Below are 20,656 nucleotides of genomic sequence, written 5' to 3'. Positions count from 1 at the left end.
ATCTTTCCGAGGTAGGTAAAATGAGGACCCAGATTGTTGGGGGGCAATAAGCTGACTTTGTAAAAATGCCGCTGGGGAGGGGGCTGAAAGCCCTAATAAGCAGGCATATACATAGAATGAAGGCTATTGCTAAGCACATTGATTTGTGCTTCTTAGATTGTAAGCCGCCCTGAGTCTTCGGAGAAGGGCGGGATATAAATGGGATTAAAAAAAATAAAAATGGCTGTCCAATCTCTTTTTAAAAACCTCCAGTGTTGGAGCATTCACAGCTTCTGGAGGCCAGCCGCTCCGCTGATTATAATCGTTCTCACGGTCAACGTTCGAAGTTGCCAAGGTGCTTTCGTGAACATGGTTTTCCAACTCTTTATAGTGCTGAGTTGCCGTTGCGTCGAGTTGCAGTTGCGTTGAGAGTGCATTTCGTACTGATAGGGAAGATGGTGGGGGATGGATGCTTTGTAACCATCTTAGCAATGGGAAGTACAGATAGTCCTCAACCTATGGCCACAATGGAGAACAGAGTTTCTGTTGCTAAGCAGGGCGGTTGCTAAATGAGTCGTGCCCCATTTTACCACCCTTTTTGCCACAGTTGTTAGGGCAAAGAAGTGCCGCTGTTAAGTGGACGTTAAGCGAATCCGGCTTCCTCTATTGACTTTGCTTGTCAGAAGCCGGCTGGGACGGTCACAAACGGTAACCACGTGATCCTGGTACATGCCGGTCTAAATTTTGATCACATGACCGTGGGGATGCTACGACGACTGTCATTCATGCAAAGATGGCTGCACGTCAATGTTTTTTAAAGTGCTGTTGTTACTTCAAGAAGTCGCTAAACAAGCGGTTGCAAGTTAAGGACTACCTGGTATTATTGGTTGTTTTTTTTTTTTTACCCCAAGCATGCTGTATAGTATACTATTTTAAATAGAGTCATAATTTTAGGAAATTCATTCTTTAACTTGAGCGGAGCAATAGAGAAGACTTTATTAGGCATACCCCATAAGTATCTCAGAAAGTGGGGTGGCAGGAGGACGACCCCTTGAAAAGCTTATTTCCTATGAGTCTTTGTATTGGAATCGGATTCATCAATAATAATAATAATTTATTTTTATTTTTATTTTAATCCCATTGATATCCCGCCCTTCTCCGAAGACTCAGGGCGGCTTACAAGCTTAGCAGTAATAATAATAATAATAATAATAATTAATAATAATAATAATAATAATAATAATAATAATAATAATAATAATAATAATATAATGAAAAATTACAAAATTATTATAAAGCAGGGGTGTCCAGCCTTGTCAACTTGTAAAACTTGTGTGACTTGAAGCCCACAGGCGTTAAAAGTTGCCAAGGTTAAGACACCCCTGATTTAGAGGTTTGTCAGCCGCTGAATGTTTAGACGCAGTAACGGCGAACCTTTTAGAGACTGCGACCCAAGACCCACTTATATATCGTCGGGTGCCGGGGGCGTGGCCCGTTGGGTGGGCGTGGCCCGTTGGGTGGGCGTGGCTGAGGTAACGGAGGACTGGGTGGGACTAAAAAGTTCAATCGATCAATTCTAACTTTGCGAGATCTTTTTTTTTTTCCCGTGAGAAGTTGAAATTGATTGATTGAACCTTTTTTTTTTTTTTGCACACGGTGGCGGAGGCCTAAAGCGAAAAGGTTTTATAAAAACCCAGCTGAAGGACTGGGGCGACGGCGCGTGTGCCTACAGCGAGGGCTCTGCGTGCCACCTGTGGCACGGGTGCCACAAGTTCGCCACCACGGGTTTAGAGCAGTCATTCAAACACGTGTGGTTAGCCAGGAGTAGTTAAATTTTTGCATGTAAGCTGTGTCTCTGCTTCCTTCAAGTTGCAATCGGAGGCGAGGCTGGAGAGTAAGATAAGATAGGATTACCTTTATTGTCATTTTTTTTTTTTACTGTGAGCACACTGACACCCCTTAAAAGATGAAATTCCGTTAAAACTGCTGTCCGATTCAAGGCAGGTGTTCTGGCATGTGGCCTTACTAAATCCCTCAAGTGGTACCGCAAGGTGTTTGTACTCCTCCCTCAAAACTATTGTTTAAATGTAAGAGGGGGTTTTTCCCCTGGTTATATTCAGGCCCTCTATGAACTATGAGTCGTCTTCGCCTCGATGCCCATTTAAGACCAGAATTTCCATCGCTAAGCAAAGCGGTTGTTACAGGCATGATTTTCCTAACTTTTTGTGTGTGTGCCGCTGTTGTTAAGTGAATCACTGCAGTTGTTAAGTGAATCACACAGCTGTTAAGGGAATCTAGCTTCCCCCCCCCCCCCCCCCCGTTGACTTTGCTTGTCGGAAGCCATCTGGGAAGGTCGCAAATGGCGATCACGTGACCCTGGGATGCTGCAAACGCTGTCATTACACGCTGGTTGCCAAGCAGCCACATTTTGATCATGGTGATCATAGGGGTGCTGCAGTAGTCGTAAGTGTGAGGACTAGGTGCATGTCCCTTTTTTCCAGGGCCGTTCCAACTTCGATTGGTCCCCAAATGGTTGTAAGTTGAGGATTACCTTCGTTTGTCTTAAATGGGGTGATTTCGGGTACCTACGTAGCTTTCCAAACACAAGTGGTCCTCAGATTACAACCGTTTCCTTTGGTGACCGTTCAAAGTTACAACAGCCCTGAAATAAGTGGCTTGCGACCACACCCAGGGTCACGCGATCAAAATTCAGATTTAGAAACTCTCTGCCACCTTCTGACAAGCAAAGCCAATGGGGAGGCCAGATTCACTTAACAACCGCGTTACTAACGGAACAACTGCAGCGGCTCACTCCACCCCTGCGGCAAGGAAGGTCGTAAAATGGGGCAACGCAAATGTCTCGCTTAGCAACATAAACGTTGATTACGCTCGTAAGGTGACGACTAGCTGTACAAGAGACACTGGGGCTGCCCCATCTGTGTTAGTCTCTGCTGCTTAGCCAACGTCGGTGGATGAACTGGCTACACGATCTGAAGACTCACTTATTCAAACAAGCCGGCCTGGCCTGATGGGGGATGGGTTGGGATTTTACTGTCATTATATCTATTTATTGTTTTTAGCTTGGGCATTGTGTTTAATTCTTTTTTAACTTTTGTATCTTTGTATTTTTATGTTTGCCCTGTTCACCGGCCTGAGTCCTTCGGGAGAAGGGCGGTATATAAATAAAATTATTATTATTATTATTATTATTATTATTATTATTATTATTATTATTATTATTATTATTATTATTATTATTATTATTATTATTATTATTATTACACAACCAGGTTCCAGGTCACACACTAGGACGGCAAATCCCTCTGAACACATTTCTAAAAGGTAGGGCATGTCCCAGGACTCCTACTTATATCCTTTGTGGGCAAGTAACACCTCCCGCCCCCCCCCACACACCCCGCCAAAGACCTCTTCAGTCCCATCTTCTTTGAGCTATATCAGGGGTAGGCAACCTTGGCTCTTTTATGACTGGTGGACTTCAACTCCCAGAATTCCTGAGCCAGCCATGCTGAGGGGAAAGGGAGAGGTTTCCATACTGAGCCACGCTGGCTCAGGAATTCTGGGAGTTGAAGTCCACCAGTCATAAAAGAGCCAAGCTTGCCTACCCCTAATCTAAGCCTAGGCCACTTTATGACTCGTGGACTTCAACTCCCAGAATTCCTGAGCCAGCCATGCTGAGGGGAAAGGGAGAGGTTGCCATGCTGACCTGTGCTGGCTCAGGAATTCTGGGAGTTGAAGTCCACCAGTCGTAAAAGAGCCAAGGTTGCCTCTCCCTGGTCTAGGCCTAGACCACTTTATGACTGGTGGACTTCAACTCCCAGAATTCCTGAGCCAGCCATGCTGAGGGGAAAGGGAGAGGTTTCCAAGCTGAGCCATGCCGGCTCAAGGAATTCTGGGAGTTGAAGTCCACAAGTCGTAAAAGAGCCAAGGTTGCCTACCCCTGAGCTATGTGCACAGAGCCAGAATTTCAGCCATTGGCTGCTTCATTCTTGCTGACCGCCATTTATATTCAGCTCAGTTGATAGCAATAGCCCTTTAGACCAGAGGTCGCCAGTCCTTCTCACTTGCCGGACTGGAGGGGAAAGCCTTTTACATGCACACGCAAACAGGGCCGCGAGCACGTGCGGCGCAAACGGCATGGCTGGTGCCCACGTGACACTTGCGGGCACCGCCCTGTTTTTGCCGCACGGCACCCCATGTCCCCCGTGCGGCATACTGTCTGGGCAGCGGCAGCAGCGCTAGCACGTGTGGGGGTGAGTGCGTGCACACCTGTTTTGTGGCCAGCGGGCCACGGCCCGGTAGTGGGCCGTGACCCACAGGTTGTGGGGGGATCCCTGCCTTAGACTTACACACCGTACCGCAACAACAGGGCTTTACAGCTGCGCCCAAAGCGTTCCGTTGTCTTTGCTAGAATAATTAACACAACCCTCATTGGACAGCTTGACCAATGGTGGGTTATTTTGTCCTCGGATGGACCAAATGAATTGTGAAAGTGAACTCATTTTGAAAAAAAAAAAGGACATCTTGCAAGGCTTTGATTTGGAACAGTAAGCATTCTCTTTCCCCCTCCTCTCCCCCCTTTTTTTGGGCTTTTATCCTGGGAAAGCTGTAATTGAGCTGCAGTTATGCTTTAATAAAGGAAGGAACGTCAGCAAAAATAAATAAAAAGCACACAGCACTTCTTGATAACCTGAAACGTTCAAAATAGGACGGTGATGTTATTATAGATTCTGGTTTTGGTAGCAGCCGTGGGTCTGTTTGTCCCACAATAACAGGAAGCAAGAAAAGTTGCCCTCTGTGATTTCGAATTGGTGAACCAGTTAGTGCCATACCAGTGCAAGATAAGCATAGCAAGTTTGGTCTAGCCTCTAGTGCATGGGTCTTCAAACTCGGCCCTTTTATGACTCATGGACTTCAACTCCCAGAATTTCTCAGCCAGGCATGCTGGCTGAGGAATTCTGGGAGTTGAAGTCCATGAGTCATAAAAGAGCCGAGGTTGCCTTCCCCTGGTCTAGTGATTACGGCACCAGGCTAGAAACCAGGAGATGGAGAGTTCTAGTCCTGACTTAGATATAAAAGCTAGCTAGTTGATTTTGGGACAGTTACCAGGAGATGGTGAGTTCTAGTTTGCCTTAGGTGTAAAAGCTGACTGGGTGACTTTGGACCAATCACTAGGAGACTGTGAGTTCTAGTTCTTCATTAAGCGTAAACGTTGGCTGGATGACTCTGGGCCAGTCACTAGGAGATTGTGAGCTCTAGTTCTGCATTAAGCATAAATGTTGGCTAGATGACTTTGGGCCAATCATTAGGAGACTGAGTTCTACTTCCGCATTAAGTGTAAAAGTTGGCTGGATGACTTTGGGCCAATCATTAGGAGACTGTGAGTTCTAGTTCTGCATTAAGTGTAAAAGCTGGCTGGGTGACTTTTGGCCAATTACTAGGAGGTTGTGAGTTCTAGTTCTTCATTAAGTGTAAAAGCTGGCTGGGTGACTTTGGGCCAATCACTAGGAGATTGTGAGTTCTAGTTCTACATTAAGTATAAAAGTTGGCTGGATGACTTTGGGCCAATCATTAGGAGTCTGTGATTTCTAGTTCTGCATTAAGTGTAAAAGCTGGCTGGATGACTGGGCCAATCATTAGGAGTCTGTGAGTTCTAGTTCTGCATTAAGTGTAAAAGCTGGCTGGATGACTGGGCCAATCATTAGGAGTCTGTGAGTTCTAGTTCTGCATTAAGTGTAAAAGCTGGCTGGATGACTTTGGGCCAATCATTAGGAGACTGTGAGTTCTAGTTCTGCATTAAGTGTAAAAGCTGGCTGGATGACTGGGCCAATCATTAGGAGTCTGTGAGTTCTAGTTCTGCATTAAGTGTAAAAGCTGGCTGGATGACTTTGGGCCAATCATTAGGAGTCTGTGAGTTCTAGTTCTGCATTAAGTGTAAAAGCTGGCTGGATGACTTTGGGCCAATCATTAGGAGACTGTGAGTTCTAGTTCTGCATTAAGTGTAAAAGCTGGCTGGATGACTTTGGGCCAATCATTAGGAGACTGTGAGTTCTAGTTCTGCATTAAGTGTAAAAGCTGGCTGGATGACTTTGGGCCAATCATTAGGAGACTGTGAGTTCTAGTTCTGCATTAAGTGTAAAAGCTGGCTGGATGACTTTGGGCCAATCATTAGGAGTCTGTGAGTTCTAGTTCTGCATTAAGTGTAAAAGCTGGCTGGATGACTTTGGGCCAATCACCAATTAGTTGTGATTTCTAGTCCCACCCTAGCTGTAAAAGCCAGCTGGGTGACTTTGGGCCCATCACATTCTCTCAGCCCAACCCACCTCACAGGGTTGTTGTCTGCAGAAAATTGGGAGAAGCATTATATGTGCTCACCAGTTGGAGTTAACCTATAAAGTAATAAAGGTGGGATGTAAAATCGAATGAATAAATAAGATATGCTCTCCTAACAAGCGGTAACGAACTCTCTCCATACGCCAATCATCTCTGCATATTTATTGAAGCATCCACAACTGAACTGAGGCAGTTTTTGGTTGTTGTGAATCCATCTGTGGGTAAGCACTTAGCTTGGGCCAAAAAATACACCCAGTAGTTCTTTTTTATTTTTTTTTATTTATTTTTTTTTAAAAAAATCCCTTGGCAAAGCAAAGTGTGAGAGATGCCACTGCTTAAAGAACAACATGTTTTTTAATGTTCCCGGTTCTCAAGGCTTTGGATTCGAAAATATTTTAAGAACCGTGTTACATAAATATTCGCTGTGGTTTTTTTACTCCGTTCTGCTGCTGGGGGGGGGCGACGGGGGGGGGAGAAACGCCTCTGAAACAAACTCTCGGTGCAGATTGGATCAGTAATAAGACAAGTTCCTCTTTTTGAAAACTGTAAAGTCGCTAACATGAAAGGAACCCGGGCTTTCAGCCGAAATAAATCAAAAGCCAGCCCTCGGACATCCAGTTTTGCTCACCACATTACCAAACAGACGTTGAGACTTTGGATAAAGTGCAAAGAAGAGCAACTAGGATGATTAAAGGCACGGAGACTAAAACATACGAGGAACGGTTGCAGGAATTGGGTATGGCCAGTCTAGAGAAAAGAAGGAACTAGGGGGGACGTGATAGCAGCCTTCCAGTATCTCAGGGGCTGCCCCAAAGAAGAGGGAGTCAAGCTATTCTCCAAAGCCCCTGAAGGCAGGAGAAGAAGCAACGGATGGAAACTCATCAAGGAGAGAAGCAACCTGGAACTAAGGAGGAATTTCCTGACAGTGAGAACAATTAACCAGTGGAACTCCTTGCCTCCAGAAGCTGCGAATGCTCCAACACTGGAGGGTTTTAAGAAGAGATTGGACATCCCATCTGTCTGATACACAGTATAGGGCAGTGATGGCGAACCGTTTAGAGACCCGAGTGCCCAAACTGCAACCCAAAACCCACTTATGTATCGTCAGGTGCTGGGTGGGTGTGGCCCATTGACTGGGCGTGGCCACGGTGATAACGGCAGACTGGGTGGGACTAAAAAGTTTAATCAATCAATGCCAACTTTGCGAGATCTTTTTTTTTACCGTGAGAAGTTGAAATTGATTGATTGAACCTTTTCTCTCTTTTTTTGCACACGGCAGCGGAGGCCTAAAGCAAAAAAGTTTTATAAAACCCAGCTGAAGGCCTAAGACTGGGGCGATGGCGTGCGTGCCCACGGAGAGGGCTCTGCGTGCCATCTGTGGCACGCATGCCATAGGTTCGCCACCACGGGTATAGGGTCTCCTGCTTGAGCAGGGGGTTGGACTAGAAGACCTCCGGGGTCCCTTCCAGCTCTATTCTGATGTGATCTGATTGCAGCATCCCGGGATCAGGCAATCGCCGTTTGCAACCTTTCCCAGCCGGCTTCCAAGGAGGAAAATCAATGGGGGGAAAGCTAGATTCGCTTGCGAAACCGGTTGATTCAATTTACAACGGCAGCGATTCACTTAAGAACCGTGGCGAAGAAGCTGGTGAAATCGGGCCCGGCTCACTTAACCTCTGCCTTGCTTAGCAGTGGAAATTTTCCTCCCAATTATGCTTATAAGCCGAGGACTACCTGCAAGCTTCATTCTTGCTGTGCAGCTGCTTTATTTAGCTTTCCTGGACTAACGGGGGCTCTTTCGTGTTACAGTCTCCACTGCGTTACCGGTCAGGTTATAGGCATCCTCCTCCTCCTCCAGAGTGTGTGGGGTTATTTTTTATTTTTATTTTAATTCCATTGGCTCCCTTTCAAAGTTTGCACTGCTGCCCCCATAGTAACAATAAATGTAGCCTGCCTGGCATCATGAGGACATCTGCGTGGGAGGACTGGTGTTGCTGTACAATTTTTTGATGTGGAGATCTACAGTTCCCTGGTAGGCCTCTTTAGCTTTGAACTTTAGGCCTGTCTAAGGCTTGAATTTTTAATAATAATAATAATAATAATAATAATAATAATAATAATAATAATAATAATTCATACATACATACATACATACATACATACATACATACATACATGCATGTAAAGGTAAAGGTTCCCCCGCACATGCGTGCTAGTCGTTTCCGACTCTAGGGGCCGGTGCTCATCTCCGTTTCAAAGCCGAAGAGCCAGCGCTTGTCCGAGGACGTCTCCGTGGTCATGTGGCCGGCATGACTAGACGCCAAAGGCGCACGGAACGCTGTTACCTTCCCACCGGAGTGGTCCCTATTTCCCTACTTGCATTTTTACGTGCTTTCGAACTGCTAGGTTGGCAGAAGCTGGGATGAGTAACAGGCGCTCACTCTCTTACACAGCACTCGGGATTCAACCCGCCAAACTGCCAACCTTCTGATCAACAAGCTCAGCGTCCTAACCCACTGAGCCACTGCGTCCCTTAAATACATACAAAAAAACTGCTCTACTCGGAACATCTGGTTGAGACCTAGGACGCTGGCAGCAACCCGTGTCAACCATTAGTACCAGTCAGTTTGAGTGTTCAGTTGACTGAGGTTCATGTTTTATGAATAAAAGTTTTATAATAATAACAATGTTGGAAGGGACCTTTGAGGTCATCTAGTCCAACCCCCTGCTCAGGCAGGTAACCCTCTACCATTTCAGACAAATGGCTGTCTAGTTTCTTCTAAAAAAACTTCCAGTGTTGGAGCATTCACAGCTTCTGGAGGCAAGGAGTTCCACTGGTTGATTGTTCTCACTGTCAGGAAGTTTCTCCTTAGTTCTAGGTTGCTTCTCTCCTTGATGAGTTTCCATCCGTTGCTTCTTGTCCTGCCTTCAGGTGCTTTGGAGAAGACTCCCTCTTCTTTGGGGCAGCCCCTGATATACTGGAAGACTGCTATCATGTCACCCCTCGCCCTTCTCTTCGTTAAACTACACATTCCCAATTCCAGCAACTCTTCCTTGTATGTTTTAGCCTCCGGTCCCCTGATCCTCTTTGTTGCTCTTCTCTGCACTCTTTCTAGAGTCTCAACATCTTTTTTGACGTTGTGGTGACCAAAACTGGATGCAGTATTCCAGGTGTGGCCTTACCAAGGCATTGTAAAGTGGTATTAATACTTCACGTGATCTTGATTCTATCCCTCTGTTAATGCAGCCTAGAACTGTGTTGGCTCTTTTGGCAGCTGCAGCACACGGCTGGCTCCTATTTAAGGGATGGTCCACTAGGATTCATTTCTCTTCTCCATCTTTTTCTTTTTCTTAGTTTGATTTCAACTCTTTGGACTTTTCAAGCAATTCAGGAGGCAGAGAAAGCCAGCTTGGATCTAGTCTAGTGGTTAAGGCAGGGGGCTAGAAACCAGGAGGCTGTGAGTTCTAGTGCCGCCTGCGCCATGAAAGTCGGCTGGGTGTCTTTGGGCCAATCACCAGGAGACGGTTTGTTCTAGTCCCGCCTTAGGCGAGAAAGCCAGCCGGGTGACTTTCGGCCAGCCCCTCACTCTCAGCCTAACCCACCTCGTAGGATGGTGGTGGGGAAAATAGGAGGAGAATTGTGTGTTGGATATGAGTTGTTTCTAAAAAAACAACACAGACAGGATACAAATGAATACATAATAAAAACTGTCGGTCACTACTACAGCCTCGGCCAGGCTATAGAGCAGGGGTCTTCGAACTTGGCCCTTTTATGACTCGTGGACTTCGACTCCCAGAATTCCTCAGCCAGTGTTGCCTGGCTGAGGAATTCTGGGAGTTGAAGTCCACGAGTCATCAAAGGGCCAAGTTCGAAGACCCCTGCTATCGAGGAAAGGGAATTGAGTGGGCTAAATGCTCTCACTGGCCCCTTCCTGTGTCCTGAGCAGCTGATGGTTGGGCCTGCCATTGAGGAGACCCTTTTGAGCCTCATCCCAGGGTGGGCCTCCTCCACGTTCCTTCCAACACACACACACACACACACACACACACTGGAATTAACCACTGATCCTGTCTCTTCCCCCCTTTCCCCCTCCGTGCGTGGTGTATTGTTCTTTTGTCAGCTGCCTTTGCATTTTGCTGGCCTCAGCTGCAGCCTGCACTCTTCTTTTTCTCTGCTGAGTCTTGTCTGTTTTTTTTTTTTTTTTTAATAAAGGAGAGTAAAGCCAGAGGCCTCATTACAAATAAAGTTCCGGGGCTTCTGTTCTCTCTTATGAGCTCTGCCGTGGCTGGTATTATTCAGAGCACTTACGTAATCTGTTTTCTTTTAGACCTTATAATTTAAGATTATGCGTGGTTATTGGGCCCTTCCTTTCTGTTTCTCCTTGGGGGAGAATGGCTTTACTTTGGGAGAAAGCTACGGTCCAACCGGCAGGCAGCTCTGTCGTTTAGCTACGTGTTTACCCAGAAGTGGAAGAGGTCATAGGGTGTCCTCTAGAGATTCTTTGGACTACCGGTTAATCCTCGACTTAACGACCACAACTGAGCCCCTAGATTCCTGTTGCTAATCAAGACAGTCCAGTGAGTTTTTGCCCCGTTTGACGACCTGGCTTGCCACAGTTGTTAAGTGAATCACTGCAGTTGCTAAATTAGTAACACGGTTGTTAGGTGAATTAAACAGACAGAAAGAGATCGATGATAGATTGATAGATGATAGATCAATAGATGATGGATAGATAGATGATAGATAGATAGATAGATAGATAGATAGATAGATAGATAGACAGACAGACAGACAGACAGACAGACAGACAGACAGACAGACAGACAGACAGACGATAGGCAACCAGTCTGCACAAACAAGCAAAGCCCCATCCATGGGATGCAGGCAGCACACAAAACCATTTCCCTCCCTCCCCCGGTCCGCGGAAAAACCTCTCTCCACGTAACTGGTCCCTAGTGCCCAAAAGGTTGGGGAACTCTCTACTAGATGGCCTCCAAAGTCTCTTCCAGCTTTGTTGTTGTTGTTGTTGTTGTTGTTGTTATTAACCTGCCTCCAAAAGTTAAGAAGAGACTGTACAACCCATTCCTGCCTGAGCAGGGGGTTGGACTAGAAGACCTCCCAGGTCCCTTCCAGCTTATTATTATTATTATTATTATTATTATTATTATTATTATTATTATTATTATTATTATTATTATTATTATTAACCTGCCTCCAAAAAGTTAAGAAGAGACTGTGCAACCCATTCCTTCCTGAGCAGGGGGTTGGACTAGAAGACCTCCCAGGTCCCTTCCAGCTTTTTTATTATTATTATTATTATTATTATTATTATTATTATTATTATTATTATTATTATTATTATTATTATTATTATTATTATTATTATTATTCTGCCTCCAAAAAGTTAAGAAGAGACTGTGCAACCCATTCCTTTCTGAGCAGGGGGTTGGACTAGAAGACCTCCAAGGTCCCTTCCAGCTTTATTATGATGATGATGATTATTAACCTGCCTCCAAAAAGTTAAGAAGAGACTACAGCCCATTTCTGCCTGAGCAGGGGGTTGGACTAGAAGACCTCCCAGATCCCTTCCAACTCTCTTATTCTGTTCTTTTCTATTCTGTCGAGGGCCCAATTGGCAAAAGAGGAAGCTCAGGGCCAGCAGGCAGAAGAAGCCTTCATCCTGCAGCGGATAAGACAGTGGCTAAAACGAGGGCGATGAAATTCAGAATCGGATATAGGAGGACACCCAAGCCAGACAGCTGTGTTTGCAAAGCGAGCTCCTGATCTGTAACTCAGTGACCAAAGGCTGTGTTTTTCCAGCCAAACCACCCCCAGGTGGGGTTCCAGTCAGGTTAAGAGTTGTGTCATTCCGGGAGCCCCGGTTGCCGGTCAGAGAGCCAAAGACTCTCCTAGCAGCTTTCCCAGGGCAGTTTACTCTTGATCAATGTGTAACCGGGAGGCAGGTGATCGTTCATAACAGCCACCTGACCTCTCAAGGCCCCAGTGGGTTTTGAATCCCTACTCCAAAGTTAATACAGGTAGTCCTGGACTTACAGTCACTCATTTAGTGACCATTTGAAGTAGAATAGAATAGAGCTGGGAGGGACCTTGGAGGTCTTCTAGTCCAGCAGGAGAACAGGGGTAGGCAACCTCGGCTCTTTTATCACTCATGGACTTCAACTCCCAGGATTCCTGAGCCAGCCACCATTTCAGACAAGTGGCTCTCTGGGCTCTTCTTAAAAACCTCCAGGGATGGAGCGCCCATGATTTCTGGTGGCAAGGAGTTCCACTGGTTAATTGTCCTCACTGTCAGGAAGTTTCTCCTTAATTCCAGGTTGCTTCTCTCTTTGGTCAGTTTCCCACCATTGTGTCTCGTCCTGCCCTCTGGTGCTTTGGAGAATAATTTGACCCCCCTCTTCCTTGTGGCAGCCCCTCGAATACTGGAATACTGCTATCATGTCACCCCTGTTTCTTTTTTTTTTTTAGACTAGCCCCCAGGGGTAGGCAACCTCGGCTCTTTTATAACCCATGGACTTCGACTCCCAGAATTCCTGAGTTAGCATAGCTGACTCAGGAATTCTAGGAGTCGAAGTCCATGACTCATAAAAGAGCCGAGGTTGCCTACCCCTGGACTAGCCAAAAGCCAAGTTACAAGGAGGGAGAAAAAAGTGACTTTAGGACCGTTTATCTCACTTAACGACTGTCACAGTTATCTTCGTGGTCACACGATCAAAGTTTGGAGGCTTTTGTGACTTTCCGACAAACAAACTTCACAGGGGAATCCAGATTTCACCGTACGACCGTATTACCAGCTTAACAACGGCAGTGATTCACTTTAACAACTGCAGCTATAGCGCTTAGACTTACATACCGCTTCATGGTGTTTCACAGCCCCTCTCTAAGCAGTTTACAGAGTCGGCCTATTTGCCCCCAACAATCTGGGTTTTCTTTTTACCGACCTCGGAAGGACAGAAGGCTGAGTCAACTTCGAGCCGGTCAGGATCGAACTGCTGGCAGTGGGCAGAGTCAGCCTGCAATGCTGCATTCTAACCATTGCGGTACCATGAGAAGGAAGGAAGGAAGGAAGGAAGGAAGGAAGGAAGGAAGGAAGGAAGGAAGGAAGGAAGGAGAAAAGGGTGGGAGAGAAAGAAGGGAAGGAAGGAAGCGATAGCAATAGCACGTAAGACATATACCGCTCCATAGTGCTTTTTACAGCCCTCTCTGAGCAGTTTACACAGTCGGCCTATCTCCCCCCCCCCCCCCCCCCCAGCAATCTGGGTCCTCATTTTACCCACCTCGGAAGGACGGATGGCTGAGTCAGCCTTGAGCCGGTTAGGATCGAACTGCTGGCTGTGGGCAGTCAGCAGAAGGAGCCTGCAGTACTGCATTCTAACCACCGGGCCGCCAGGGCAAGAAAAGTTGTAAAATGGGCTAAAACCACGCTTAGGAACCGGAGATTTTGGACTCAGTTGTGGTCATAGGTGAAGGACTTACCTGTATTATTTTTCATGCTGTGTGTCTAGATTGTCTACCGTTTGTAGCGCTGATGGGGTTCTAATCATAGCCTGGGCAGTCCGCTCTGTTCCTCTGGGTGGGAAGCAAGGCTGCTGTTGTAATCCATTGGATTGCAGGTAGAAGATCCCTGAGGACTAGATTTCCTTAAGCCAGAGGTGGCCACTTGGAGAATAGGGAGGAGAAAGGAAGCCCTCAGTTGATTTGTTCAATCAAGTTGGCTAGGTTTTGCTTCCAGAGCTAACTTCCGGGATCATGAATTGAAAATTAGCTGTCGAAGAAGATTCCTCTGCATTAAGTAAACTTCTTTTGTTTTCCTTTTTCTTTTGGGAGGGGGAATCCTTTGCAAAAAATATCTGAAACAGGGCTGGCTTTTCTCTTGATTGAATCTCCAGGTGGCTGAAATGCCAGATCTGTTCTCTGAAAATGCACTTTTTAATGTTTTGCTCAACTGACTTCCTTACGGTTAGGGTTCTTCGAACAGAGTTCAGACTCTCATCCTTTAAACAAGAGAAGAAGAAAAAAAAATATGTTTGCAAGTAGTCATAATGGAGCCTTGCCCATCCCAGCCGTCAATGCGGACAATTGTGAAGTCAGATGTGATTTTTACAGCCTTTTTGGTGACAGTCATTAAGTGAACCCGGCAGTCGCAAAGCAGTTGTTTGCTGCGGGTGCAATTTGGCCAAAAACCTGAAAGGAAAATTGTTATAAAACAGGATCATGAGACCACAGGATGTTGCAAATAATTGTAAATGTGGCCATGCTGCTGAACGCCACAACTTGTGGACCAGTTGGGGGGGGGGGGGGCGCGACCCTCAGAATTTTGAATGTGGACTAGAAGACCTCCAAGGTCCCTTCCAGCTCCTATTCTGATTGACTGATTGACTGATCAGCACAGTCCTGCCAGATGTAATATTGTGTGCAGTTATGATGGTTTCCTGGATGGTTTGTCATGCAAACTTCGCCTCCGTGTCTGCCTGCGCTCGTCTCTTTTTAAAGCGTTGTTTGAAAGCTGAGCAGCGTGCCAATTTCAAAATTGAATTTGATACCTCAGAATAATTAATAATAATAATAATAATAATAATAATAATAATAATAATAATAATAATAATAATAATTTAATTTCTATACCGCCCTTCTCCCGAAGGACTCAGAGCGGTGTACAGGGCAATAAATACAATAAAATGCAATGTACAAACATTAAAAAAGAATTAAATAAGTAGCCCAAGTAGCCCAGAAGTAAATTTCTGTCTTTTTGTGGTCGTGTCATAAATATCTCCCCATATAGATCAGTGGCAGGTGGGTGAAAAGGAATTATAGTATTTATTGTAAGAAAGCTTCCATTATTCTTGTTGAACGAGATGGTTATTTCTTTTTTTCTTTCTTTCTTTCTTTCAGGAAATGCCCAACTCTGTCTTTCTCGTAATGGAGGTGTGTATATTTACGATTTGGGGTTTTTTGTGTGTGTGTGTGTGGCTGACTTTGAGTTATTTTTCCTCTTCCTATCCTGACGTTATCCCCCCCCCCACCCAACCCCAACCTGCCCCAAACCAACTATGTTTTTTTTTCCCTGAACTGTTCTAAAATTAGATATGTAAATATTTTTGATCCACAGGTTTTGGATTCCAATGCACAGCGTTAATGTGATTTATGCTATAATATACACGGGTTAACATTTGATGGGTCTATCTACTTATGGAAGTAGTTGTTTAAAAGTCCTCTTTTTTTTATTCACCCCTACGTTGCCTTGCAAAACGCAGGACAGCCAAGGAAATGTGTTACCAATAAAAGAGAATATTCAGGGTTGAGCTGTGGGTTCCTTGGTGCTCTCTGAACTTGGTTGTTTTCTTGCAGACGTTTCGTTACCCAGCTAGGGAACGTCATCAGTGCTAGAAGGGAGTAGGGGTGGGTGGGTTTGCTTGCCTGTTTGTATACAGACAGCTTGTCCTGTCAGTGTTGGCGGGAGTGTTGTTGCTGGTTCCTTGATTAGGGTGTCGTGGCTCAGTGGGTTAGGACGCTGAGCTTGTTGATCAGAAGGTCGGCAGTTTGGCGGGTCGAATCCCGAGTGCCGCGTAGCAGAGTGAGCGCCTGTTACTCGTCCCAGCTTCTGCCAACCTAGCAGTTCGAAAGCACGTAAAAATGCAAGTAGAAAAATAGGGACCACTCCGGTGGGAAGGGAAAAGCGTTCCGTGCGCCTTTGGCGTCCAGTCATGCCAGCCACATGACCACGGAGACGTCCTCGGACAAGCGCTGGCTCTTTGGCTTTGAAACGGAGATGAGCACCGGCCCCTAGAGTCGGAAACGACTAGCACGCATGTGCGGGGGAACCTTTACCTTTACCTTACAATTGTTTACTTAGACCAGGGGCCAGCAACCTGAAACAGTGAAAGAGCCACTCAGAACCGGTTCCCTCACAAAAGGAAAAACTGGGAGCGATAAAAAATCTGTGCGCATGCGCGTACATGCGCGCATGTGCAGAACAGGGTTTGACTGAAGAGTGCAGCCAAGGCGAGATATGCACCTACCCTGCATATTTGAATTGATTGGTTGAACTTTTTTAGTCCCTTTTTTGGGGGGGGGGACTGCAGATGGCAGAGGACTGGGAGCCGCTCCGGAGCCGCGGGTTGCAGACCTGTGGTCTAGTGTTAGTAGAATAGAATACCAGAAAGGGACCTTGGAGGTCATCTAGTCCAACCCCCTGCTCACTCAGGAAACCCTATACCCGTGGTGGCGAACCTATGGCACACGTGCCACAGGTGGCACACAGAGACCTCTCTGTGGGCACACATGCACTGCCGCCCCGGTCCTAGTAGACCAACAGCCAGTCCCTAAGACAATGCTCCAGTTTAGGAATTACCAACTCAGATAAACCATATTGAGGAACATTAAGGAAATACCAACTTAAGATGAACAATCCGATAAACCACAGACTCGTCAAAGAACCACCAACGCAGGCAAGCCACTTGTACGTAAATTCAGCGCAACCCCCACTCCCTCCTGGCACTGATGATATTCTTTAGCCTGGTAATGAAATGTCTGCAAGACGACAACCCAGAGATGCACCAAGGACCCCACAAAAGAAGTGTGTGTGTGTGTGTGTGTGTGTGTGTGTGTGTGTGTGTGCCTGTCTGTCCTCTGTATCGATGGATGTGTATGTGTGCTCACATTTCTTCTGTGGGGTCCTTGGTCCTCTCTGGGTATGTAGTATATGGTGTGTGTGTGTGTGTGTGTGTGTGTGTGTGTGTGTGTGTAAAAGGAAATAAGGGGTAGGGGTCCCAACTAGCAGTAACCGAGAAAGTGAAACTGCAGAGATTGAATAACCGAGGAAGAAATACTAGGTGTTAATCGTGGTGCTCCTTTTTTAAAGAAAAATTCTGCACACAGAGTAGGTAGCCTTGTTAAATTTCAGCGCTTGGAGAAGATTGATCTGTTTTAAGCTTGTCCACCGTCTCGCCCAATTGAGCTACTGCAGTGCAGTGCGTGGAAAAATTGTGTGTGTCTATACAGGTGATGGCTGGATGCGTTCGGATGCACCGGGCAAAAGGAAGGCATTGGGTTTGCTCTGGGGTGCGGACCTTAGCTAAGTTAGGAGAAAAATGACTGGGCGGGTACCGAATATTTTTCCAGGATTATTTCCACCATCTGTGATTATTTCAGGCTTAGAAATCCTCCTCAAGGGGTCTTGAGCCAGCTAGCTAGTCTCCACGCCTAAAATAAGCCTTACACCTTCTTTTGGGTTGCTTGTTGCTTTTCTATCTTTTTTTTTTCTTTCTTCTTTCCAAAGAGGAACGCTTCAAAAGCGTTCGTCTTTGGAAAGGAGAAAGTGATAAATGCAGTTTTTATCTGTGGCTCAATTACATCTCTCTCTCTCTCTCTCTCTCTCTCTCTCTCCATCTCTCTCATCTCTTTTTCTCTCCATCTCTCTCTCCATCTTTCTCCTGTCTCTCCTCTCTCTCTCTCTCCATCTTTTTCCATCTCTCTCTCTCATCTCTCTCTTTCTCCATCTCTCTCTCTCTCCACCTCTCTCTCTCCATCTTTCTCTCTCCATCTCTCTCTCTCTCTCCCAACTGACTCTGCTAACTAAAAACCAGGCTGCTGATTTCTCACCACTATTAAAACATTCAGTATTCGACGAGTTCCATCAAACAAAAGCATCAAAATATTTATAATTCTCTCAACACTATCTCTGCAGTGGTGTGATGTTTCCATTGGCGAAAGCTTCTATTTTTCCTGGATTTGTGAAACTCATCGACTACAGGATGTAACGCTGCCGCCCCATAGCCTGGAGAAGCAGCCATGCGTGTGCTTTTCGGTCACCCCGTGACACGCAAGCGTCCTGTTGTTTTTCTAATTTCCAGAGTCTCTCGTCCTTTTGCTGGGTCGTGTCTGGGATTAGAACCACGATTTATATTTTAAGATTGCACGTTAAATGTAAGCGTGCAGGGCCGGTAACGAGCAGAAGACCCCCTAAACTCCAATCTGAAAATGAAATCGAAAGAAAAGAGCTTTTTAGATGAGCAAGGAAACCAGTCTGTGTGCTTTGGGCGTTCTTGAATTCTGACCCAGCCGGTGGATATTTTATTTTGATTTTACTTGTCACCTTTTGGAACCTCCCATCTCCCTGACAGAGGGACTCTGGGCAGTTCAAACATAAAAACGCTACATAAAATTTAGAATTTTATGTGATGTGCAGAGGTTTTTCTTTTTTTTAAAGGGCAAACAGGCTAAGCTTATAGCCATCGTCCTTGCTGATAACTGCTCTTTTCCTTCTCTTTCACAGTATTGCAATGGTGGAGACCTGGCAGATTACTTGCAAGGTAACAAACAGCTGCCTGCTCTTTACATGCAGCCCTTTCAAGGGTCGGGAGAAATTTCCTGATGGTGAGAACAACTAATCAGTGGACCGACTTGTCTCCAGACGTTGTGGGTGCTCAGGCTTTTTTTTTTTAAAGAGATTTTTGTCTGAAAGATGTAGGCTTTCCTGCTTGAGCCAAGGGGGTTGGACTAGAAGACCTCCAAGGTCCCTTCCAACCTTGTTATTCTTTGGTGGTCCCTTTCCCTTTTTGACCTCCAAGGTCCCTCCCAACATTATTATTATTATTATCATTATCAGCAGCAGCAGCAGAGGGTGGAACAAGGGGTATTCTGCTCTTGATGTATTTAGTAGCATACTGCTCTCGCACTACTGAGAAAAGAAATGTTTGCAATTCAGGGATGAACCCTGGGGTCCTTGGTGCCCTCTGAGCTGGGTGGTTTCCTTGCAGACATTTCATGACCCAACTAGGGAACATCATCAGCGCTAGAAGGAAGGAGGGGTTTATGCAGAGGAGGAGGAGGAGGAGGAGGAAGGGAAGGAGGAGGAGGAGAATGCGGGGTCTCTCTGAGCTCAGATGTTTCCTTGCAGATGTTTCATGGCCCAACTAGGAAACATCATCAGTGCTAGAAGGAAGGAGGGGTTTATGCAGAGGAGGAGAAGAGGGAGTGAAGAGGAGAAGGAAAGGGAGGAGGAGGAGGAGGAGGAGGAGGAAGACTGCAGGGTCCTTGGTGCTCTCTGAGCTCAGACGTTTCTTTGCAGACATTTCATGACCCAACTAGGGAACATCATCAGTGCTAGAAGGAAGGAGGGGTTTATGAGGAGGAGGAGGAAGGGAAGGAGGAGGAGGAGAACTGTGGGGTCTCTCTGAGCTCAGACGTTTCCTTGCAGACGTTTCATGACCCAACTAGGGAACATCCTCAGTGCTAGATGCCTTCTGTTTATATTGGATTGCCCTGTCAAAGTTGGTGGGAGTGTTTTGGTGATTCCTTGATTAGGCTGTGGTTTAGTGTTTTGTCAGAGTTAGTAATCCCTTGATTGGGGTTAAACAGAGACCCAGCCCCCCCTCCTAGCACTGATGATGTCCCCTAGCTGGGTCTTGAAACGTCTGCGAGAAAACAGCCAAGTTCAGAGAGTAGCAGGGATCCCTCATCCCCAAACCCCAGAAGGCACGAAGTTAAATTTGTGCGCAGTCCCTGCTTTCTCTAAATAAATCTTGTCAAAGGAACCCCCATCACCATTTCCGGAATGGGAAGTAAAACACCATCCTCGGTCTTACAGAGCTAGTCCTCAGCGTACGGCCACAATCAAGCCTAGCACCGACCTCTGTTGCTTAGCCAGGCAAATATTGAGTTTTGCCCCGTTTTACGACCTCTCTTGCCACGGTTGGTAGGCGAATCACTGCGATGGTTAAGCTAGTAACGCGGTTGTTCAAGTGAATCTGGCTTCCCCCATTAACTTTGCTCGCCCGAAGGGGATCACCTGATCCCGGGACAATGCGACCGTCATCAATGTGAGCCTGTCGCCAAGCGTCCCTGTTTTGATCCCATGACCTCAGGGATGCTGCAGCGGCTGTGAGGAAAACAGTCAAAAGTCACCTTTTCCGCTGCCGTTGTAACTTCAAACGGTCACTAAACAAATGGTTGTAAGCCGAGGAATACCTGAGAGAGGGTTGCCCTTGTTTTGATTTCCAGAGACCTGGTTCTAGACGTTTCCTGTCTTATCTGGAGCAGGAGGGATCATAGTTCTGGAAAGAAGTCATTTTTCCCCCCTCCGGAGCAGGGGTCTTCCAACTTGGCCCTTTTATGACTCGTGGACTTCAACTCCCAGAATTCCTGAGCCAGCCATGCTGAGGAGAAATGGAGAGGTTTCCAAGCAGAGCCATGCTGGCTCAGGAATTCTGGGAGTTGAAGTCCACAAGTCATGAAGGGGCCATAGTTCCCCCATGCTGGCTCAGGAATTCTGGGAGTTGAAGTCCACGAGTCATGAAGGGGCCATAG

At 46.2% G+C, this 20,656-nt stretch overlaps 1 protein-coding gene across 1 annotated transcript in view; it reads left to right on the top strand.

Annotated features, from left to right (window-relative positions):
- Nucleotides 1-20,656, top strand: part of ULK2 (unc-51 like autophagy activating kinase 2) — a 129,566-nt gene that overhangs the window by 25,425 nt on the left and 83,485 nt on the right. The window contains exons 4-5 of the mRNA XM_083350341.1: nt 15,242-15,274; nt 18,624-18,660. Coding sequence (XP_083206467.1) covers nt 15,242-15,274; nt 18,624-18,660 — 70 coding nt within the window. The remainder of the gene's footprint in view (nt 1-15,241; nt 15,275-18,623; nt 18,661-20,656) is intronic.

Source organism: Vipera ursinii, assembly GCF_947247035.1.
Source record: "Vipera ursinii genome assembly, chromosome: 1".
NCBI classification, from domain to species: Eukaryota; Metazoa; Chordata; class Lepidosauria; order Squamata; family Viperidae; genus Vipera; species Vipera ursinii.
This window is presented reverse-complemented; position numbering and strand designations above follow the sequence as displayed.